The 22,335-nt window shown below is 40.7% G+C and overlaps 1 protein-coding gene across 2 annotated transcripts in view; it reads right to left on the minus strand.

Annotated features, from left to right (window-relative positions):
- Positions 1-22,014, minus strand: part of DCLK1 (doublecortin like kinase 1) — a 352,501-nt gene extending 330,487 nt beyond the window's left edge. For both annotated transcript variants that reach the window (XM_012465567.3, XM_012465568.3), the window contains exons 1-2: positions 21,721-22,014; positions 16,372-16,766 (exon numbers count right to left, since the gene is read on the minus strand). In XM_012465567.3, coding sequence (XP_012320990.1) covers positions 16,372-16,747 — 376 coding nt within the window. In that variant the 5' untranslated portion in view covers positions 16,748-16,766; positions 21,721-22,014. The remainder of the gene's footprint in view (positions 1-16,371; positions 16,767-21,720) is intronic.
- Positions 22,015-22,335: the final 321 nt, after the last annotated feature.

Genomic DNA, 22,335 nt, shown 5'->3' on the forward strand with positions numbered 1-22,335 from the left:
AAGCGAGGTCAAACCATTTTGAAATTAAAGATTTCATAATGGCTTTCTCTCTGTAATAAGTTTTTGTAACTAGGAATAGGTAAAAATGCTTAAAGGCCTTCATAATTGCAGGCAACGTGACCTAGGCCTAATATAACACAGCCCATTGGCTTTTATCTAAGTCCTTGTATTATTTTTAAATTAACAGTGCAAGCATCCAAGGCCACAGAACAAGTAGTCATATAAAAATAACTGAAGCAACCTGGCATGGTGGCTTACGCCTGTAATCCCAGCACTTTGAGAGGCAGAGGCGGGCGGATCACAAGGTCAGGAGTTTGAGACTAGCCTGGCCAATATGGTGAAACTCCATCTCTACTAAAAATACAAAAATTAACCAGGCGTGGTGGCATGTGCCTGTAGTCCCAGCTACTCGGGAGGCTGAGGCAGGAGAATTGCTTGAACTTAGGAGGCGGAGGTTGCAGTGAGACAAGATCACACTACTGCACTCCAGCCTGGGTGACAAAAATAAAAAGTAAATAACTGAAGCACACTTTCAAAAATTAGAAAGAACAGTTATACATGTTATTGAACACTTATTTTGCAGATGTTCTTAAAACATCTTCTAATGTGTGTACATACACATTATGCCTCACTAGAAGTTATATGAATAGTGCAAGTTTAACCAACCCCCTTTCTATTCACCTGGCAGATCATGACTTATCTCAGCTATGCCTTTCTCTGGATTTAACCAAATATCAAAACACATACATATTTTTGATATTTGCTTAAATCCTGAGAAAGGCACATTTGGGTACTACAGAAACAGTAGTGTTTTGGGAGATTTCATGGAGTGATTGAGGGAATGTGTTCTCTTTCCTGGTCCACAATGGGGCGTAGTTTTAAGGACAAGAACTTCCCAGCGCCATGCCCCGCTCCCATGCCTCTCCATCTGGGAGATTTAACGGTTTCTGTTTTAATTTTCACGGGTGTGGAAAAGAATCAGAAGTCAATCACTCCAGCGGAAGTTTAAGGGAACTCTTTTCATTGGCCAAGGGGCTTGGAGAGGGAGGGAATTCCTCCCAGATTAAAAGTCCCTGTCTCCCTCATCCAGGTGGATTTCCCGCTGTGGGGTCCCCTTCCACCCTAGTGGAAGCTGCTTTTCCCCTCCTGGATTCCATACTTGGGTCCCCTTCCACATTCTTCGTGGAAGCTCTCTCTCTCTCTTTCATCTTTTTCTCTCTCCTTCTTCTTTTTCCCTGCCTAAGTTACTTCTCTGCAAAAACTCTTTGGGGTCCGATATTTTCTTACGAGCGCACCTGCCGTGGTCCCCTCTCCCATTCTTGAGTAAGTGAGAGACCAAAAGCCTGGAAAAACTTCCTCTCGGGGGAGCTAAGCGCTCCCTTGCACCCCAAAACCCGCCAACATGATAACCTAAAAGTGATAGTGGGAAGAGAGAATTGGAAATTCAAGCTCAAGACCTGACCTCTCCAAGCATGTGACTTTGGACAAGTCCCTCAGATTTCTGGGTGGTGGTTTATTTATCTATAAAACAAAACCCCACTAAGTTTTTATGAAGATCAAATTAGAAGATGGAAATCAAAGTGATCTCAAATGCAAGCTTGCTATTTAAGTGAAAATGACCTGAGGCTACATTACTCTGATCATACAGTAAGCCTGAAGAAAAATTCAAAAACAAAATTACTAGAAATCGGTAAGCAGATCTTATATTGAACAGTTAGTTCTACCAGTGGACACTACGTTGGGTCCATGTCAATGTGAGAATGCCCCCAATGCTCCCCGATGAGACACACAGCATGTAATTGAGCAGGCAAAGCCAGCCTTTATCAGAATTCTGTGCTAACTGAACATATACAATTGTCTAATTATTTGTAAGTTTATGTACTAAGCTAATTAAAGGCAAAACAAAGATATAGAGAGTTTACATTTCAACAAAAACTTAATATATTAAAAATATATATTAAATTAGAAGAGGGAGCAATTTTAAAGAAGATAGCAACATGGAATGAGTTTGTTAGAAGAGAAAAGAAACACTTTTTAAAAATATCTTCTTAGATAAAGCACCCTGAAAATGTTTAAAAGCATAAGAAAGTTCTCCAATGACAACTCTGAGAAGGTGTTGATGGTTTGGTTCAAGCAACAATGATGAGAAGAAATATGTGTTTAATCTGTGCTGTAAGTGTGAGGCTCCTCTGCCTAGATAATCAGATTTAAAGGCTGGAATGAGAATCTTCGAGAAGGATGTGAGACTCTAGTAACAGATGATACTGTGCTAACAGGAAAGCAACCGCTAAAGGAAGGAGAAGGAGCTGCCACCAAATCCAAGATCACACCACAGTCATTGAGAGTCTGCAACACTATTCAGGAATTCAGGAAAGGCCCAGATGGATTTCCTTATGCTAATAAATTTCCATTGATTTCCTTATGCTAATAAACTTCCATTTTATTGTGCAAAGAAATTTCCATTGAATCTATTTGAATTCATGTTTTAACTATTTTTACTGTAATCATAGTACTGAACTTCTCTCTGCCGCAAGAGATATGGTTCCTGCTTTAACACAGTTAAAGTTGGTTGTATTTTCTGATTTTTTTAAAAAAAAACCTTTTTAATTAATAGGCTAATCATCATCAATTATTATAAATTAACAAATGTGATTGTTCTGAATGAGAATAATACATAGTTTTGATTTGGTTAAATAGCTCTGGATATCCAGTGTTCAATCTCTTCCTTAATGTGACTGGGAGTTAAGAGGTAAGTTATAACCTCGTTTAAATAATCATTTTTAGGGTGCATTCAAGTATTGACATGAGGTATGTGTGTTAAGTGTCACTCAAAAATAAGATAGTGTCAAGCATGATGGCTCACACCTGTAGTCCCAGTTATTTGGGGGCTGAGGTGAGAGAATCGCTTGAGCCTGGGTGAATGAGACTGCAGTGAGCCATAATTGTGCTACTGCACTCCAGCCTGGGCATCAGAGTGAGATCCTGTCTCTTGTTATTTAAAAAACAAGAAAACAAACAAACAAACAAAAACCCCACAAGATAAAGTAAGCTTATAATTACTGCAGCATACTTCCTCTTACATACACTAAGCCACCCCACACCCCAAAGTCTTTTGGTATAACTTCTGCAACAATGAAATAAAAGTGAATTTATCTAAAAGACAAACAAACGACAACAACAACAAAAATCCCTAAAGCATATTTGAGCAAAATAGCCCAAAATTTGTTTTGAAAGTTTTGCAATACTTCCTATAGGTGAACTTGAACAAGGATGGCATGATTGCAAAGCTCTTAGAGGTGATACTGGAAATTACAAAACATAATAATTTGCTGGTTAGTTATCATACAGTGAGTTTTTTGTTTTTGTTTTTTTTCAGTTTGTTCAAGCCCTAAAGATTCTAGAATAAGACTGAGTCTCCACTTGAAATTTAATACTGTGGGTGTCTAAGACACCCCAACAAATAGCAAGAACTGCTGAAACAGCATCTGCCTGAATTTTGTTGTGGCATTTACAAAGGCCAAAAACTAATCTTTGTTTTTAAGTAGAGAGAGAGATAAAGAAAATGACAGTTTTTTTTTAAAGACAAGGAAATAAAGCATGAAAATATGTTTAGATTCAACTGATACTAAAATGTCAGAATATGGTAATTTCTTTCCTGAAAGATACCAGTATTTTCAGAAAGTTGGAGGATGAAATAATATTTAAGTAACCATATTAGATTATTTTTAAGATACTGAAGAGTCCTTGTTTAAAAAATCACTACGTATTTTTATTTTTATGGTTTTTTAAAATTTTTTTTGAGACAGTTTCTTACTCTGTCACTCAGGCTGGAGTGCAGTGGCATCATCTCAGCTCACTGCAACCTCTGCCTTCTAGGTTCAAGCAATTCTCCTGCTTCAGCCACCTGAGTAGCTGGGATTACAGGCATGCACCACAACACCCAGTGAATCTTTGTATTTTTAGTAGAGACAGGGTTTCACCATGTTGGCCCTCCTGGCCTCTAACTCCTGGCCTCAAGTGATCTGCCTATCTTGGCCTCCCAAAGTGCTGGGATTACAGACATGTTACCACATCTGACCTGTATTTTTAAATGATCATACTTCTGATTATTCTTCAAAGCATAGCAATACATTTTCTCTAATAGTATTTATTATTTTTAAAATCTGCTAAGTAAATTCTACTTTCCCATTAGCTTCCATTATGACATTAGAATATTTCCACTTAAAATGAATTTCCTAGGCATTATCAAAAACTGACAATGTGGTACCAGTTCCCTGAGTGACTGTCCTCACGATGTGTCAGCTATAAAAGTGTTCCTCCACAAGATTCTATATTGGGGGATTCTACAAATTTGCCTCTTATTATGGGAGTGTTTTCATCTGCTAAGAGTTGCAACTTGTAAATTCTAGTTCTAACATTACTTAACTTCAGTCTGAAAATGACTTCATCTCTATCCTTCACATTACTAGAGCTGGTTGTTACCTGCTCTAGGCCTTCTTTAAGATCAATATGTGGCATATTCAAAAGTATCTCAAGTGAGGGATATCTGTAATATATTTCATTTTTCCAGAGGATAAACTTTCTGATTAAAATCTCTGGCAATTAAATTTCATTATTGTGAGTTATGGCAAAAACTCAAAATATGTATTGAAACCTCTGCAACTGAACTGAATTAAATTACATGAAATATTGTTTACAGAATAGAATATCATAAAGTGCCTTCTGGATATTGCATTTTATGAGGCAACTCAGATATATACAGCAACATTTATAATCTACCTGGAAGTCATTGGCTTAAGATGATTTTCACAGAGTTATTAAAGGCAAGAAAAAAGATTTCCCAAAGGTGCTTATGGGTCATTCTTTCACAGAATTCTTCCATAATAAAATAGAACATAAAAGTAAGCTTATAGAAAATGAATTTGAATGAGTATGTCAGACCTGTGGAAATGTCAACTTCTCAAATCCAAAGCAACAGAAAACCAACATGAAGGAGAAACATGAGAGATCCAAACTTTTTGAAATTGAAAAGCAGAGATTCGGAGAGAGATCCAAGATGGCTGATGATTAGCAGCTCGGGCACGTACCTCCCAGTGAAAGCGTAAAGAACGAGAGGACGCCACACTTTCAGACGAATATTAGTTGCTCACGGACCAGGAGATTCCCAGCAGAGGAGCCCCACGGGTCGCCAGGGCGACTCTTGTGGCCGGCATGGCGGTTTTGCTGGTGCCTTAGCACGCCAGTTCTTGGTGCAGAGTCTGGAGATTCCCGGGCAGAAAAGCACCATCAATCTTAACACCGCTGTTTTGGCCGGCTCAGTGGATTGCTCAGATTTCGGCACAGGGAATCAACAAGTTGGACGTCAGAGACCCAGTTAGAAAGTCGGTAATTATAAAGACGACAGACAGACAAATATATAATGAAGGGAAGAAACCAGCGTAAAAAGGTAGAGAATACTCAAAATCAGAATGCCTCTCCCTCTACAGGGGATTGCAATTCCTCATCAGTAACGGAACAAGGCTTAATAGATTACACGTGTGTTCCAATAACAGCAGCAGGTTTCAAAACGTGGGTGATAAGAAACTTCTGTGAATTAAAAGAACTTGTTCTAACCCAATGCAAAGAAACTAAGAACCTTGAAAAAAGGTTTGACGAAATGTTAATGAGAATGGACAATTTAGAGAAGAATATAAGTGAATTGATGGAGCTGAAAAACACAACACGAGAACTTCGCGAAGCATGCACAAGTTTAAACAGTCGAATTGATCAAGCAGGAAGGAAGGATATCAGAAGTCGAGGACCAGCTCAGTGAAATGAAACGAGAAGACAAGAATGCAGAAAAAAGGATGAAAAGGAATGAGCAAAGTCTCCAGGAAATATGGGACTATGTGAAAAGACCTAATTTACGTTTGATAGGTGTACCTGAATGTGATGAAGAGAATGAATCCAAGTTGGAAAATACTCTTCAGGATATCATTCAGGAAAATTTTCCCAACCTGGCAAGGCAGGGTAATATTCAACTCCAGGTAATACAGAGAACACCACAAAGATATTCTTCAAGAAGACCAACCCCAAGGCACATAATCGCCAGATTTATTAGGGTTGAAATGAAGGAGAAAATACTAAGGGCAGCCAGAGAGAAAGGTCAGGTTACCCATAAAGGGAAACCTATCAGACTTACAGCAGATCTCTCAGCAGAAACCCTACAAGCCAGAAAAGAGTGGGGACCAACATTTAACATCCTTAAAGAAAAGAACTTTCAACCCAGAATTTCCTATCCAGCCAAACTAAGCTTTATGAGCGAAGGAAAAATTAAATCTTTTGCGAACAAACAAGTACTTAGAGAGTTCACCACCACCAGGCCTGCTTTACAAGAGCTTCTGAAAGAAGCACTATACATATAAAGGAACGACCAATATCAGCCTTTCCAAAAATATATCAAAAAGCAAAGAACTTTAACACAATAAAAAATTTACATCAACTAATGGGCAAAACAGCCAGCTAGCATCAAACGCCGGTATTAAACTTATATATATTTTAATTGGATAAAAAGCCAAAACCCATCGGTATGCTGCATCCGGGCCCATCTTACATGCAACAATACACAAAGACTCAGAGAGAAGGAGGAAGATTTACCAATCAAACAGAGAGTAAAAATAAACAAATAAACAAAAAGCAGGAGATGCAATTCTCGCCTCTGATAAAGTAGACTTTAAAGCAACAAAGATCAAAAGAGGCGAGGAATGACATTACATAATGGCAAAAGGATCAATGCAACAAGAAGAGCTAACGATTCTATAGATCAACGAGATAGAAAATTAACAAGGATATTCAGAACTTGAACTCAGACCCGGAACAAGTAAACTTAATAAACATTTATAGAACTCTCCACTTCAAATACACAAAACATACGTTACCACCTCACACCTATTCCAAAGGTGACTATATAATTGGAAGTAAATCACTCCTCAGTAATCGCATAGCATTTCATAGGTTTAAATTAAATATTGGTTGGCTGTTTGTTTGTTATCTTCTTCCCTTATTCCTTCCTGACTACATCATTAAGTATAATTATCAGTATAAAAGAGGTTTTCAATACCCATTACTAAATTGCATTCTAGCCTGGGCAAGAAAGCAATACTCCCATTCTCTCTCCCTCTTTCTTTTCCTTCTCCCTCCTCCCCATTCTCTCTCTCTCTTTCTCTTCCTTTTTCCTCCTTCCTATTCTCTCTCTCTCTTTCTCTTTAAAAAAAAAAAAAAAAAAAGCAGAGATTCTTTTTCTTATTTCTTATTTTTTTTTTTTTTTTTGAGACAGAGTTTCACTCTTGTTACCCAGGCTGGAGTGCAAAGGCGTGATCTCGGCTCACCACAACCTCCGCCTCCTGGGTTCAGGCAATTCTCCTGCCTCAGCCTCCTGAGTAGCTGGGATTACAGGCACGCGCCACCATGCCTGGCTAATTTTTTGTATTTTTAGTAGAGATGGGGTTTCACCATGTTGACTAGGATGGTCTCGATCTCTTGACTTCGTGATCCACCCGCCTCGGCCTCCCAAAGTGCTGGGATTACAGGCGTGAGCCACCGCGCCCGGCCCTCTTATTTCTTATTATAATAAGCATGGCTTATTATAATTTACAAATATACAAGGTACGAAAATAGATAGCAAAGGCTAAAAACAAAGAATATGTGAAAAACACATGGGAAGATGCTCAAATAGTAAACCAAGAAGTGCAAATTAAAGCAGATTTAAGATGTACTCTTGTACCTATTATAATTGCAACAAAAGAATAATGGAAATAAAGTGGTGTTGAGGTTGCAGCAACAGAATAATACAAGGCACTAAAATATATGACAAAGGATAAACACAAACAAAGCATAACTAGAAAACACCACTACAGACATTAAATTGGTAATAATCTTTTAAAACAACATGGAAAACTACTTGGAGCCATGAAAATGTTTATACCTATAATCTCATTGCTAAAAATTTTGCCTTATAACAGAACAACAAATAACAAAACTGTTACATACAACAAACTGTAACAGAACAACAAATAACAAAACTGTTATATACAACTAACTGTAACAGAACAACAAATAACAAAACAAGCACATATAGCATTAGCAATGAAACGTAAAAATTAAAAACCACCTCCTAAATCCCGAGTCATAGGTGTAAGACCTAACTTAGCCACTCTGGGGAGGGAAAGAAACCTAAGTCAGGAGCCTGTCTTCAAACAGCTTAGAAAGCAAGATGTGTCTATGAAAAGATTCCACCACAAGGCAGTCAGTGATAATTGCTAAGTAAGTGGTCTAAGCCATCCTAATTTGGAGGAGAAAGAAATCACTTCCCACTTCCCACTGGGCTATCAATGAAAGGGAAATGGAATTCACACAGGCCTTGAAAGCAAAGGTAAGATTACCATTGATAGAAAACAGAGGACAGCATTCCAGATAAAAATAAAATACTAACATGCTCTATCGCACAGTACAGAAAGGGATATTCTGTGATATATTAATATATTTTCTCAAAAAAATTAAATGAAAATGGTTCCACAGACAAGTTAGATAAAATTGCATCAGGCAACAAGGTCAGAGTTTTTACACATCATCACCCCTGGGTGAGAGACAGGTTACATTGGCTGCAGTGTGAACAAGGGGCTGAAGTGAACATGGGGAGAGAGAGGTCAAGATATCCCCTGGAAAGTCATTACAGTTGGCCAGGAGACGAGGTGAACTGAATGTTACGTATCTACGCTACTGACAGAGGAGTGGATGCTATGAGGAGTACTTAGCAGATATAACCAGCCAGAATTGGCAGTTGATTGGCTATGGGTTCCGAGGGAATATGAGGCAACAAAGACATTGAAGTGATGACACTGACAATTCTCTTTGGGCCTACTTTCCATACATAGGTACAATTAGAAGGGGAAAAGGTTTGGATTAGGCAGTAAAGAAGGAAATTAACTTGGCTGTGCATATATTAAACTTGAAGTTCCTAGAGGCCAATCAGTTGGAGATTTCCAGTAAACAGAAATAGGTGATGGAGAAGAGAGAACAAGTTGGAGAAATGTCTTAAGCAGAATCAACAAAATTTGGTGATAGCTTGGATTTGAGGGAATAAGAGAGAAAGAAGTTAAGTTATGTGATGTCTTAGTCCTTTGGCTGCTGTAACAAAAGACCATCAGCTGGAGGCTTATAAACAACACACATTTATTTCTCACTGTTTTGGAGGATGGGAAGTCCAAAATCAAGACACAGGCAGATTCAGTGTCTGGTGAGGGCCCACTTCCTCACAGATGGCGCCTTCTTATTGTATCTTCACAGGGCTGAAGGGGCAAGGCAATTTTTGGAAGCTTCTTTTATAAAGCAATGAATCTCATTTATAAAGGCTACAGTCTCATGAACTAATCACCTACCAAAAGTCCTATCTCTTAATACCTTAACATGTGAATGTTGAGGGGGTCCCCAACATTGGGACCCTAGCAGGTGGTACTACATGCTGGAACATGACAGAAAGAATGAATTCTGGAAAATGGAAAAGCATGAGTCCACAATTATACATGTTGAGTTTGAAAGAACTAAGGAAGAGAAATAGTTATACATATCCAGGTAGTTGGAGTGCAGAAGAAAGACTGGATTTGGGAGTAATAGATCTTAAAAGAGTGGTTAAAATAATATTAGTTGATGAGATCACAGTAGATAATCCAAAGACAGGAAAATGGAGAACAGTGATGTTTAGGTATTTGGCAAGTAAAGAGGGAAAAGAAAATCACCATTAAAACATCATAGAACTAACTGCTGTGGGCAAGATCCACCAATAAATGCCAAAATTCATGGGCAAAATCTTAAAGAAACAAGATATTTACATAGCATCAAAGTTTCTTCCCGAAATATTAATTACGAAGGGGAAAATTATAACTTTAGAGTGAATATGCCTGACAGACACTGCCTTCACCAAATGATCACAGGTAACCAAGGAGACATACCAACATCACGTACCCCCTGCAATGCTGTACTGAGAACAAAACGTGACTTCCATGCATAAATAACATCAATCTAATCATCAGACAAACCTAAACTATGGGTCATTCTACAAGATAACCACCCAGTATTCTTCAAAACTGTCAGTCATTAAAAATAAGAAAAGACTGAAGAATGTCATAGCTTCAAGGAGCAAAAAACAGACACTATGACTAAATGAAATGTGTGATTCTGGAATTTTTTTTTTTTAAAGACATCAGTGGGGAAAAAAATAAAAGCCAAATGAAGCCTGTAGTGCAGCTACTGTATCATACCAGTTAATTTCTTAGTTTTGTTCATTGTACCATGATTGTGTGTGCTGCTCCATTACAAGAAGATGGGTGAAGGGTATACAGGAACTTCCTATCTCTGTGATACTTCTGTAAGTCCAAATTAATCTGAAAATATAACGGTAAAGAAATGATGCAACTAGCCTAGAAAAAGAGGTTGAATTGAATCTCTACCTCACATATTACACCAATATGACTTCCATTAAAATATTTCTTAAGTGAAAACATAAAATGAGGAAAAATGGCTTTATAATCTCAGTGTACAGAGAACCCAAGAGGCTATAAATCAAGCTATAAATAAAGAATAATATATTTGATTATATAATTGTTTTACACATCAACATGGCAAAAAACACAATAAATGAAGTCACTCACTGAAGAGAAATCTGGAAAAAATACAGTCATGTGCCACAACGTGTCGTTCAATGACAGACTACATCTATGACAGTGATCCCATAAGATTATAACACCATATTTTTATTGTACCTTTTCTATGTCTAGATATGCTTAGATACACAAATACTTGCCATTGTGTTATGTTGCCTATAGTATTTAGTACAGTAAGAAGTCGTACAGGTTTGTAGCCTAGGAACAATAGCTGTACAGGTTTGTAGCCTAGGTGTGGAGTAGGCTACACCATCTAGGTTTGTATAAGTATACTCTATGATGTTCCCACAATGGCAAATCGCCTAACAACACATTTCTCAGAACATATCCATGTCATTAAATGACACATGACTGCACTCTCCACCATTTTACAGAAAGTTAATACCTTTAAAAGAAAAATTTCTACAAGTTAATAAAAAAGGCCTCAACCTGATAGGAAAATGATCATAAATGATGGAGAAACAACGCACAGAAAAAGAAATACAAATGGCTTTTAAAGATGAAAATTAAAGCTATGAGAAGTTATACAGTTTTCTTAATGGGTTAATGACAAAACCTCTGATTACAAACCATCTTGTTGAGGGTAGAGAAACAGCCACTTTCATACATAACTGGTCGGAGTGTAAACTAAAACCACTTTTATGAAAGGGAATTTTCCAAATAGTGCTTAAAACTTTAATGCTTGTACCTCTCTATCCAATAATATTACTTCTCAGAATTTATCCTAAAGATAGTCTCCTACGTGAGTGGAAAACATCTACCCAAGGATAGTCATCACAAAACTGTTTATAATAACAAAGGATTGGACACAACCTAAAAGCACATTGATAAAAGACTGGTTAAATAAATGATGGTGGCTTTGGATAAAGGAGTACTATGAAGTCAGTAAAAGAACAGAGTAGTTCTGGATGTACCAATATGGAAAGGTCTTCAGGATATATTGTTAAGTACACAAAGCAAGGTGCAGAACTACGGGCATGGAAAGTTACCTCTGGGCAAATTACAGTACTGCTCCACCTTATCCATGGTTTCAGTTACCTGTAGTCAACCAAGGTCCAAAAACGTCACATGAAAAAATCCAGAAACAAACAATTCATAAGTTTTAAACTGCAGGCAGTTCTGAGTAGTGTGATGAACTCTCTCGCCATCCTGCTTCTTCCATCTTTATCACAAGAAGGGCAAGTACAGTACAATAGGATGTTTTGAGAGAGATACCACATTCATAGAACTTTTATTACAGCATATTGTTACCACTGTTCCATTTTATTATTTGTTATTGTTGTTAGTCTCTGGCCATGCCTAATTTATAAATTAAACTTTATCACATACCTTACATCATATACATGCCTTTATCATAGGTATGCACTCATAGGAAAAAGCATAGTATATACAGGGTTCAGTACTATCTTCAGTTTCAGGCAACCATGGGGGGTTTTAGAATGTATTTCCTTCCAGGATAAGGGGGCACTTCTGTATATGTGTCCTTCACATGCACTGGTATCTCTGAGAGGATACTCAAGAAACTAGTGGACTGGGCATAGTTATCCTACGCCTGAAATCTCAGCATTTTGGGAGGCTGAGGTGGGTGGATGGCTTGATCCCAGGAGTCTAAGAACAGCCTGGGCAACATGGCAAAACCCTGTCTCAAAAAAAAAAAAAAAAAAAGAAAAAGAAATTAATCAAGTGGTCCCTTCTGGGGAATTTTAGGAAGAATATGTTTTATAGCTATTCAAAAATTAATTTTAAAAATTCAATATAGCAAGAAGAGGCACAGAGAAAGCCAGTAAAATGGGGAAATAAAGTAGAGGATGCCCCATTAGGAAATAGGAAAAGATGGTAATCCAGAAGCTACAATAGGAAAGAGATTCCCTGACTGTGGGGTGAAGCATAGGTTTAATCTTGAGAGGGGAATTATGATGGGAACTTGGAAAAAGCCTTTATGCAAACTACAGCTCCAGAGTCAGGCAATGTCCATACAGGGTTAGTGAAAAGCCAAGGCATGCCTGAGAACCAAAGAAGAAGAGGGGCTTATCGCTAATAGTGCAGATCTGATGAACAAATTCATTTATATGTATCCAGAGATGACATATCTACAGAGTTTTTATCTTAATGCTTAAAGAAAATGTTCTGGCCCTCTCACATGTACATTTTCACAAAATGTTAAAAGAAGGACAAATCAGTCACTCCACCAATGCTCCAGGTTTACATTACATCTTTCTCCTAAGAGTTCAAAGGCTTTAAATGTCATATGTTAATTTATCTTCACAACATTTACACACCTACAGTAGAATATAGATGGTGCAAAATTGGGGGAAATGAGGCCAAGTCTCAAGATGAATCACTTGCAGAAATAGGCCTGCAATTCAACTTTCCTTATTAAGCATCATGATCTTTTTAAAAAACATATTAAGGCCATTTTGAAAGCAAACAAGAGTGTCACCTTTGGAATGCTCTTAAGTGTGTGTGTGTGTGTGAATGTGTGTGTGTATATATATACACATATGTGCATAGGTGACACACATACACATACAGTCATAGACGAACACATTCACACTGACCATATAATTTGGGCTCGGCTAATTACATACAGCTAGCTCTACCAACATGCTTAAACCACACTTAGGCATAATAATCCATATATATAAACAAAACAGTGACAGCGACCACAAGACTGTTATAGATAAAGAAATTCACAAATATCATTGTAATTCAGAATTTTTAGTCTGAGAACAAGCAAAAAAGAGCAAGAGAATAATTATAAGTCAAATACACTTGCCACTGCACCCACTAAAAGGATTTAATTTAAAACTCAAACATCATCATATTGGAAGGGAAAATGAAAAGCTAATAACACGCATTGACGTTTACATAAAATTAGTATGTAAAGTGAGAGATATGAGCCTAATGATGAATATGAAGCAACGGTTTGCATTTTAACAGACTAAGCAAAAAATGTAATTGACAAAGAGGCGAATCTAAATGAATTTCCAGCTATTTAAACACTAAGTGCAGCTGCATGCTAATTGTCAGTGTTATGAATTAGAAAAAAATCTGTTTAAATGAAAATTCAAAAAATAAATGCAGCCAACATGTGAACTCACACACTGTACCAAAGTTACCATTCATTCAATCAGAGAATTTTTTTTCTCCAAAAAGTCATTTTTAAACATCAGAATATTCAATTGGCAGTTACTTCATATTGATTAAGGGGAAAAAGTGTTTTGGGGCAAATATTAAAGTGTTTCTGGGAGCTGCATCTTTCTTTCCTGGAATTATGTCAAGACTAAAAACATTTGTTTTCAAGAAGAAGCTAATACAATAACACTTCAATGTCACTAACAGCCATGGGAACAACTTAGAATTTGCAGTTAACTTCACAATGAAACATCTACCATTCCATTATATAAAAAAAATCCACTGTATTAAAACAAACACAAGGGTGCTTTTCATAGGAATTGAATTCATAGCACACAGCATCTTAGAGGTAGTTAAGAGCTCAAGCTTTGGCACTAGGCCTCCTGGGTTCAAATCCTAACTCTATCATTTATTTCTTTGTGAGTTTGAGCAGATCATTGAACCACACTGTACCTTGCTTTGCTCACGTTAGTATAAGGATAACAGTTCCTACCTCCTAGGATCATTGTGAGAATTAAATGTATTTATATATCCAAGGATTTGACCAGTGCCTGGCCCATGCTCAGTAACTGAGAGCTATCATTATTACCTTCAGTCAAGACATCAGTCCCTCAGAGCAGCATTATTTTCCCATAAAAGACAGACAAAGAAGATGGTGGCAAGTATGCCACGATTTTGCTGGTTCCTAGATGTGAAGGGAGTACTATCATATGCCACCTCCCAGACTCTCTCCTTGGTGGATGGGAGTCATTGGAGTACCTCTGGCAACTTCTAAGTAAAGATTATTTTGGGTGCAAAACTGATTGAAGTCCCCCAACCCCCATAGATGCTACATAAATGACTCTGGAACAGAGTGAGGTGTCAACCCATGGCTGTGTTAGGACATGCTTTGAGATCTTGCCATATTTTTCCCTACAGTACTATCAGCCCTCAGAGGGATGGCTTGTTGACTGGTCATGTACCTGACTTTGCATATGACTTTTATCCAGATCCCCTGGACTATACCACCAAATGTTTCATTTAACCTTGGATTTCCCAAGGTCATGCAAAGGACAGGGCACAAAAATTAAAGCTGAAACAGTAAAATTTCATGTTCATTCTTCTCCTTTAATTTACTGGAAGTTCCACCCTCTGAGTAGAAGGAAAAAGGCCAAGTCCACAGGCATGTTGGCAGCATGTCAAGTCACCAAAACGGGATGTGAATTCCCACAAAATAAACACAGGCTCCTCTGCATGCTCTCAAGGCCAGTCACACTGTGATCAGGCTGGCATTCCTGCCAAGGGATGAAGGGGAGCAAAATGGGAGAAGCCCCCAGCCTTGAGCCACAAACAAACACTGGTTACAAAGCAGGACAAGAAGGCTCTGTTAGTGTGCAGTCAGGGGAGAGCAACCCCAGCTCCAACAGGGGTGCAACGGATGCTTCCTGCTACCTGCACAAGAGAGGGAGGGGATTACATGGCATCCCTGCTGGACCCAGTTGGGTTACACGGCCTGAGCAGATAGCTCTGAAGTAAAGATGAACTCAAGGCCGAAATCAAGCTCTTCCAACACTCTGTCTGACCTCCCTCTCCCAGGTTCTTTTGTGCTATCTACTTCTTCATCATTAGGGCCTTGAGATCTCAATCTCAGAAAACCAACTCTCCAAAGAGGATCTGCTAGCCTCTTTGCACCTTGGTATACATTTAATCCCGGTCCTTTTCCTCCAACTCATTTTAATTGGCAATGGTTTCTAAGGCAATGACAGGCTTTATGCCCTGTTCAAATAGGGTCAGTCCTGAGGCAAGTGTAGTCCAGAGTCGGTGACCTTCTCTGCTTGCATAAGACACCAGACTGCAACCGCGGATGCAAACAGTCCTATTTCCACATTAAATGTCTGAAACAGATAATTACTCTTAACCTAAATTGGACTAAAAAAATGAAACTGAACAGACTAGTCCCTGCATCTCAGCAAATATCTGAGAAAGACAATAATCCTTTAAAATCAAAAGGAAGCATCACAGTGGAATGAGTTGTCAGAAAACCTAAGTTTTGGTTCAGGGTCATCACTATCTTGCCATGTAACCACGGACATGTCATTTGAATTTTCTGGTCCTCAGTCTCCAAAGATAAAATTAATGGATTTGATGGCTATCAAAGGTTCATTTCAACTCTAAAATTTCATGACCATTCGTCGTTTTCAATTCAAGTACTTTCAGATATGGTGATAGCAAAAGTTTAATTTGCATTTAGAAATGAATATAAACTATGAGATTCAAGAGATAAAAATGGACTTTTAAAATTAATGCAACATGAGTGTGAGAAAGAAAATAGAGAATGCTGTAGAATTAGGCACTTTTTCCCAAGCTACCTGACAATACCACTAATTTTTTTTCCTTTTTATAGTACACAACAGCACATTCTAACGTGTGAAACCATAAGGATTACAGCCATAAGGCTGAATGCCAACTGTCAGAGGACAAATGGGAGCCAGCTAGAACACTGCGGAAATCTGAGCCTGGAAGCTGTAGGGTCACGTGGGGGTTATCTCACAGCGCTCACCTTCCACCAGTTGGTCCAGGCTGGAAATCTTCTTGAGCCCATCAATGGTGTAGATTGTTCTCACTCCCTGGGGCAAATTCACGTTATCCGACAGAGTTCGGGTCAAATCAGCCAGCAGGGCCTCAAAAGATCGGAACCGGTCTGGAGAGATGGCATACACAATCCCTTTGAAGTATCGATCTCCGTTTCGATAGAAACGAACCTTCTTGGCCTTCTTCTCGGAGCTGAGCGTCTGCAGCGTGCGAGTGCGGTAGAAGCTGCAGTGGGCGCTGTGCGTCGGGCTCGGCAGGCCGTTCACCCGCGACCCTCGGCTGTATCTCTGCGCCTTATCCCGCTCGTCGAAGTGCTCCAGCTCCATGTCTCTACCGAAGGACATGATGGACTTCAAGTAGGACCTACGAGCCCCAGAAACAAAAGCAGACACACATATTGATGTGGGTTTTATATATATATATATATATATTTTTTTTTTTTTAAATTAGGGACAGGGTCTTGCTCTGTCACCCAGACTGCAGCGAGGTGGCACGATCACAGCTCATTGAAGCTTCGAGCTCCTGGGCTCAAGTGATCCTCCTGCATCAGTCTCTCTGAGTAGTAACAGGTTACAGGTGCCTGCCACCACACCTGGTTAATTTCCTCCATTATTCTGTTTGTTTGTTTGTTTGTTTTTAGTAGTAATGATGAGGGTCTTGTTATACTGTCCTGGCTGGTCTTGAATCCCTAGCCTCAAACGACCCTCCCCAGCCCCCCAACCCCTTTAGCCTCCCAAAGTTTTGGGATGATGTTGTTTTGAGATCAGGATTTCAAAGGATCTGCTTCAAAACAGCTGGGTGGAAATATTGCTGTAACTGATGACATATTTAATATGAGTTATCAAGTGGGACAGAAAGATAAAGGGATGTGAATTCCCACAAAATAAACGCAGGCTCCTCTGCACGCTCTCAATAGATAGGGCCGACCCCAGTGGAAACAGCTTATTAATCAACCACAGATTTGTTAGAAGCAACTCATAGGTTGCCCACAGTGCATCAGGCTTCAAACAACCATTATTCCCAGCAGACACAACTTTCCAAAGTAGTGTCCTCTTTTACAAATGAAGAAACTGAGGCACAGAAAAATTTCTCCTAAATTGCTCCAAGTAATACAGTGGAGAAATGCTTGTACCAGCAACTCTGCCCCAGGTTTCCCTGACTCCATAGCTTGCAGGGCAAGTGTGCTAATCCTGGTAGCAGGAAGAAAATAAGCTCTCATATCATTATACAGTGAAAGATAAGTAGCTATGCTGGGCTGGGACAGAAAGAGAGGGCAGGCAACATAATAGATTGTAAAAGTTTCACAGTGTTTGTGCACCCCATGGCCAGATGGAGAGCAAATTAAATCAGTCCGTAGGTTGATTTAAAACTTAAAGATTTTCTAACATATTCACACATGCAATATTTTTAAAAGCAAATTCACTAAACCTCATTTACTTACATTTAGTACTTCAGAAAAGTTGAGTTTAAAAAAAAGAAAAAGGAAGAGGAGGAGGAAGAGAAGGAAGAGGAACAACAAGAAAGGAAAAAATGTTCTTTGGAAGTACATTTCTTGGTTCTTCCTTTCACTAAGGCTCTCTATCTTTGTGATTGAAGAAATCAAGGTAAACCTCAATGTCAATTTACACTTGAAAGATGTCAGTTTACACTTGACCCCATGCTAGCTGTGTAAGCTTGAAAAATCTACGTAATCAACACCTTTAAGCCTCGATTTCCTCAATCACAAAATGGGGATAAGAACAGTATCACCTCATAGGCAGCATTAACTATTAAATAAGTTCATGCACATGAGTGTCTGGCATGTGATAAGTACTCATTTTTTTATTAATAAAATCTGTTTTTCTGTTCCTGACCCTGTCACATAAAGACCTAGTAGGAATAGAATCTTTCTTTTCTGGCAAGAGTGGCCCCTGCTTTCTTCCTGATCTCCATCTCATGACTCCTTGAAAGTACACCTGCACCCCCGGCCCCCACAGCAAGCTGCCTGGGGAACCAGTTCATCCTTGCTGGGGGGTTGGTTGGTAAAGGTTTGTGGAGTCTTGCAGGGGAATCTGTGTTTTAACAGGACAATCTAGGAAGTGGAAAGACCAAAGCATTCAAAGGAAAGAAATTTTAATGACAACATTTCAGGCATGTTGAAATAGAATATCAGGGAAATGGAAAATTTGGAGCAAGAACCTTACAAGCACTTCCCAATTCCCACCATATAGATGGACATCAGCTTTCTGAAAGTCAGTCAAAACTCACCAAAGTACCACTGTCTCCCTGACCTTTCTTTGACCCTCAGTAAACTGACCTCTGCTTCATTCTGAGTGGCTAAAATTTCACACCCAAAAGCATGGCTAGAGATTTGGTACTCCAGAAATGAAGTGGAAGAAAGCAATATTTATTGAATGTCTAGGCTGTACCTGACACTATTACTCATCAATCAGTTGTATAATATGCTAAAACTTCTCTTCCAAACCTCGTATTAATCCAACAAGCTAGGTAATATCATCAATACTCAGTTGAGTATGGAATTTATCCAGGGTCCCAAAATTATAACTGAGGTGGTTGAGATTTGAACCCAGATTTACTGTAACTCCAAAGCTGGTGTTTCCATCCCTAGCCCATCTGAAACTGGTTCCTCTTCAGCATGAGAAGCAAGATTTTGTAAACCCTGACTCCTAACTAGCTCAGTGACCTAGGGCAGGCCACATAAATTATCCAGATCAAGTCTGCACACAGATGAGGCAGTGGTCAGCAGGCCTCTCATGTTCGTGATTTTATCTACCTGCTTATGAGTCTATTGCTGACCCCACTGAAGGTCTAGAGAGGGAGAAATGAAGTGTGATTTAAACTTGGAGTGTTAATGAGTTCAGTACAGTTTGTTCCCTCCAAATATGAAAACAATTTCTTGCCTCTTACTAACGCATAATAGTTAGAATTTGCATTTTTCAAAAAATAGTTACACCATATATAGGCAGCTCTGAACTGGTTTCATTGATTTTGAAGTTAGATAACTTTAAAATAATGATCACTTGATACACAATCCTGTATGCATTACTTATGTAACAGAACCAACTTTTGCCCATGATACCGGTAACTGCCCTTACTTTTTAATTTATATGTTTTTAAAGTGAGCTCTCTTGTCTTCTAAAAGGGAGTGTGTCTTGGGGGTGTAATGGAAGACACTCCCAGTACTCACACTAACTCACTAAGCTCTTCAACATTTTGTAAATTTTAAAGGTCAAACTGGCTTTTGAAGTTTGTGTTTTATTCTTAAAGGCAGTGATCACTCTTCCAACACTAGGGGTTTTGGGAATTTCCTTCCAAATTGACATAAACTAAAAGAAAACAAGCAGGGTGGTAGGGAAAGATGGCACAGTCCTGTTACCAGAAAGAGTGCACATCAAATTCTCAGTGACCAACAATTGGCAAAGGCCAAATAATTTGGCAGTGGTCTGAATTCCCCAGGAGGAACAGGCTTTTATGACCAGGAATTCCCACACCAGATGAAAAAAGAAGAAAAGAACAATTTAAAATAGAAAAAAAAAAAAAAAGGTTTACTTTGTTTCATTTTATTTGCATTTTTCCTCAAAGTGGATCACAGTTTCATCCAGGGCAGGGATACACCTTTTACTTCCCTTCCCTGAACCTGTCCAAAAGTGGGCAATGGTGTCGACAAAAGAAACCATACTCAGAGTGAAATTATTTTCAAGGCTCCAGCTACCTCTAAATGAAGCACACTCCACACCCTAGTGTGCCGGTAATTATTCGTGGCATCAAAATAGGTGTTCTTTCCCTCGCCTTGGCTTAGGCTTAGTCATATATGAGCTTCTGAAGAAGATCCACTGGTCTTCCACAGGTTTACACTTTCTGCACAGGAAGCCTGTGAGAACACACAGCTCAACGTTCAGAGACCATAGGTGGCCAAGGGCCTGAGTGCACATGTGCAGTGACACCAGGCCGGTAACCACAGCGCCTCAACCACAGCGACCACAGATACTGGAGGGAAGAAGGGCGACTGCCTCTCATCAGAGCTTTTCCTATAAATCCTGCCATTTCAAGAAACCAACATCCCTGATTGTTCTCAGTAGGATTTCTCACCATTTTGAGGAATCTCTGTTCTCTAGGTGAGCACATGGTTCTTGTTTCAGAAATTTACAAACACACGCACATACCAAGAAAAAAAAATGACACAAATGCTACCACATCTAAATAGATGCTGGACCTTGAAGTCCCAAGGCATATTTTAACCGTAGGATTAGGATTCAGGTGGACTGGCAGGGAATAAAAGGCATACACATACCTTCCAGGCCCGTGCACCACCACGAACGTAGACATCACAGGGTGTGTGCCTATCTTTTATAATTTTCCTCTATATGACCTCTCTTAAAATTCCTTCTGACCCGAATCCATGTGACATTTCATACTTAAAACGCTGTCCTACTTTCCTTTCCCACTGAAAGGCAATATATTTAGGAACAGTCATAAAATGTATTCACGGAACACCCTGCAGTGTGGTCGCTGAACGTGTGTGCACCGTGCCTGGATACACTCGCAGGTGCAGCAGAGAGGGAGCCGGTTTGAATGAAACCTTTCATCTGCTCTCTCATCAACCAGCATCTCCTTGCCAAATCCAGCAGCAATTCCGCGCAAACCTGGTTTTCAAAAGCAGCCTCTTTTGTGGGGCATTGCGGGGCTGTGCGTGCGCTCCCACTAGGAGGAAAAATGCCATTTCCTCTCCGCATGCTTTTAGCACTGCAGGTACTAATTTGAACATGAGGCAGCCTCGCTGTCCCTGAAGGAACTTGAGACCCTGCAAACGTACTTGCAACACCCACGCTGCAGCCACCACCACGCACAAATCGACCCCATCCACAGGCACACATCACCGGCCCGGGCACACGGGAAAGCACACACACAATAAGAGGCCGGGCCCGGCCACTCCTTCCCTGATTCCCGCTCCACAGCCAGTTCTGACAATGACAAGCACCTCTCCCAGCTCCTCCGCCCTGGCTCTCCATCTCCACTAACAACGCGAAAAGCCTGGGGGGGCCCGCTCGCCCGACTCCAGGTTTAAAGCCCCGAGGCACCAGACAAAAGAGCCAGGTGCCAGCAGCCCCGGGGCCGCCCGCACTCAACGCCCCCGGGCCAGGCCACGCTGGCCAGGGCAGGGCGGCCGCCTTTCGAGGAACGGCGGGCGGGGCGGCGGGGCCAAGCTGAGCGCCCGCCCTGCCCTAGGCGCCTCGCGGCTGCGGGCGGAGCTGGCGCTGCAGGGTCCCGGGGCCGCCCTCCCCGCAGCTCTCGTCCCCTGGGAAGGCAAACCACGCACCGGTCCGCGGAGAGACGCCGCCGGGGGTCTTTGTGGCCGTGCTGGGGGCCGCCTCCTGGTGCTGTCCTCGCCGGGCTGGGCGCGGCCGGGGCTGCGGGGCTGAGGGGCTGCGGGGCTGAGGGACTGCGCGGCTGGGGGGCGGCGGCGGGGCCGGGCTGAGCGGCAGCAGCTGCTGGAGTGCGGCGTCTCGGCTACGGCCACTAGTGCAGGGATGTGCCTCGGCCCGTCCTCATTGAAATGCGGCGCTTCGCACAGCCTCACTCCAGCCTCTCTCTCCAGAGGAGGGCGGCGGCGGCGGCGGGCGCGCTCCCTTTTCTTGTCTCACTCGCTCACACGCCCTCCCTTCTCCCTCCTCCTCCTCCTCCTCCTCCGCGTGCGCGCCCCGTCGCCCCCGCCCTTCTTGGCAGGGCGCACCCACCACGGCTGCGCCCCAGGTCCTCTTCCCTCCCAGCGCCCTGCTCCCACCGCAGCGACCTCGGTGCATCCGACTTGACTACACCCCTAAACCTCCTTAGTCCTCAGAAGTGGTCGTTGAGAGATGGGGGCAGATCAGATGGTGGAAGAGAACGTGGACAGGGCTGAGTCTGAGCCAGGAAGTGTGCAAGGCAGAGAGGT

The sequence above is a fragment of the Aotus nancymaae genome, unplaced genomic scaffold (assembly GCF_030222135.1).
Source record: "Aotus nancymaae isolate 86718 unplaced genomic scaffold, 86718_ANA_hifiasm-v0.15.2.pri h1tg000043l, whole genome shotgun sequence".
NCBI lineage: Eukaryota > Metazoa > Chordata > Mammalia > Primates > Aotidae > Aotus > Aotus nancymaae.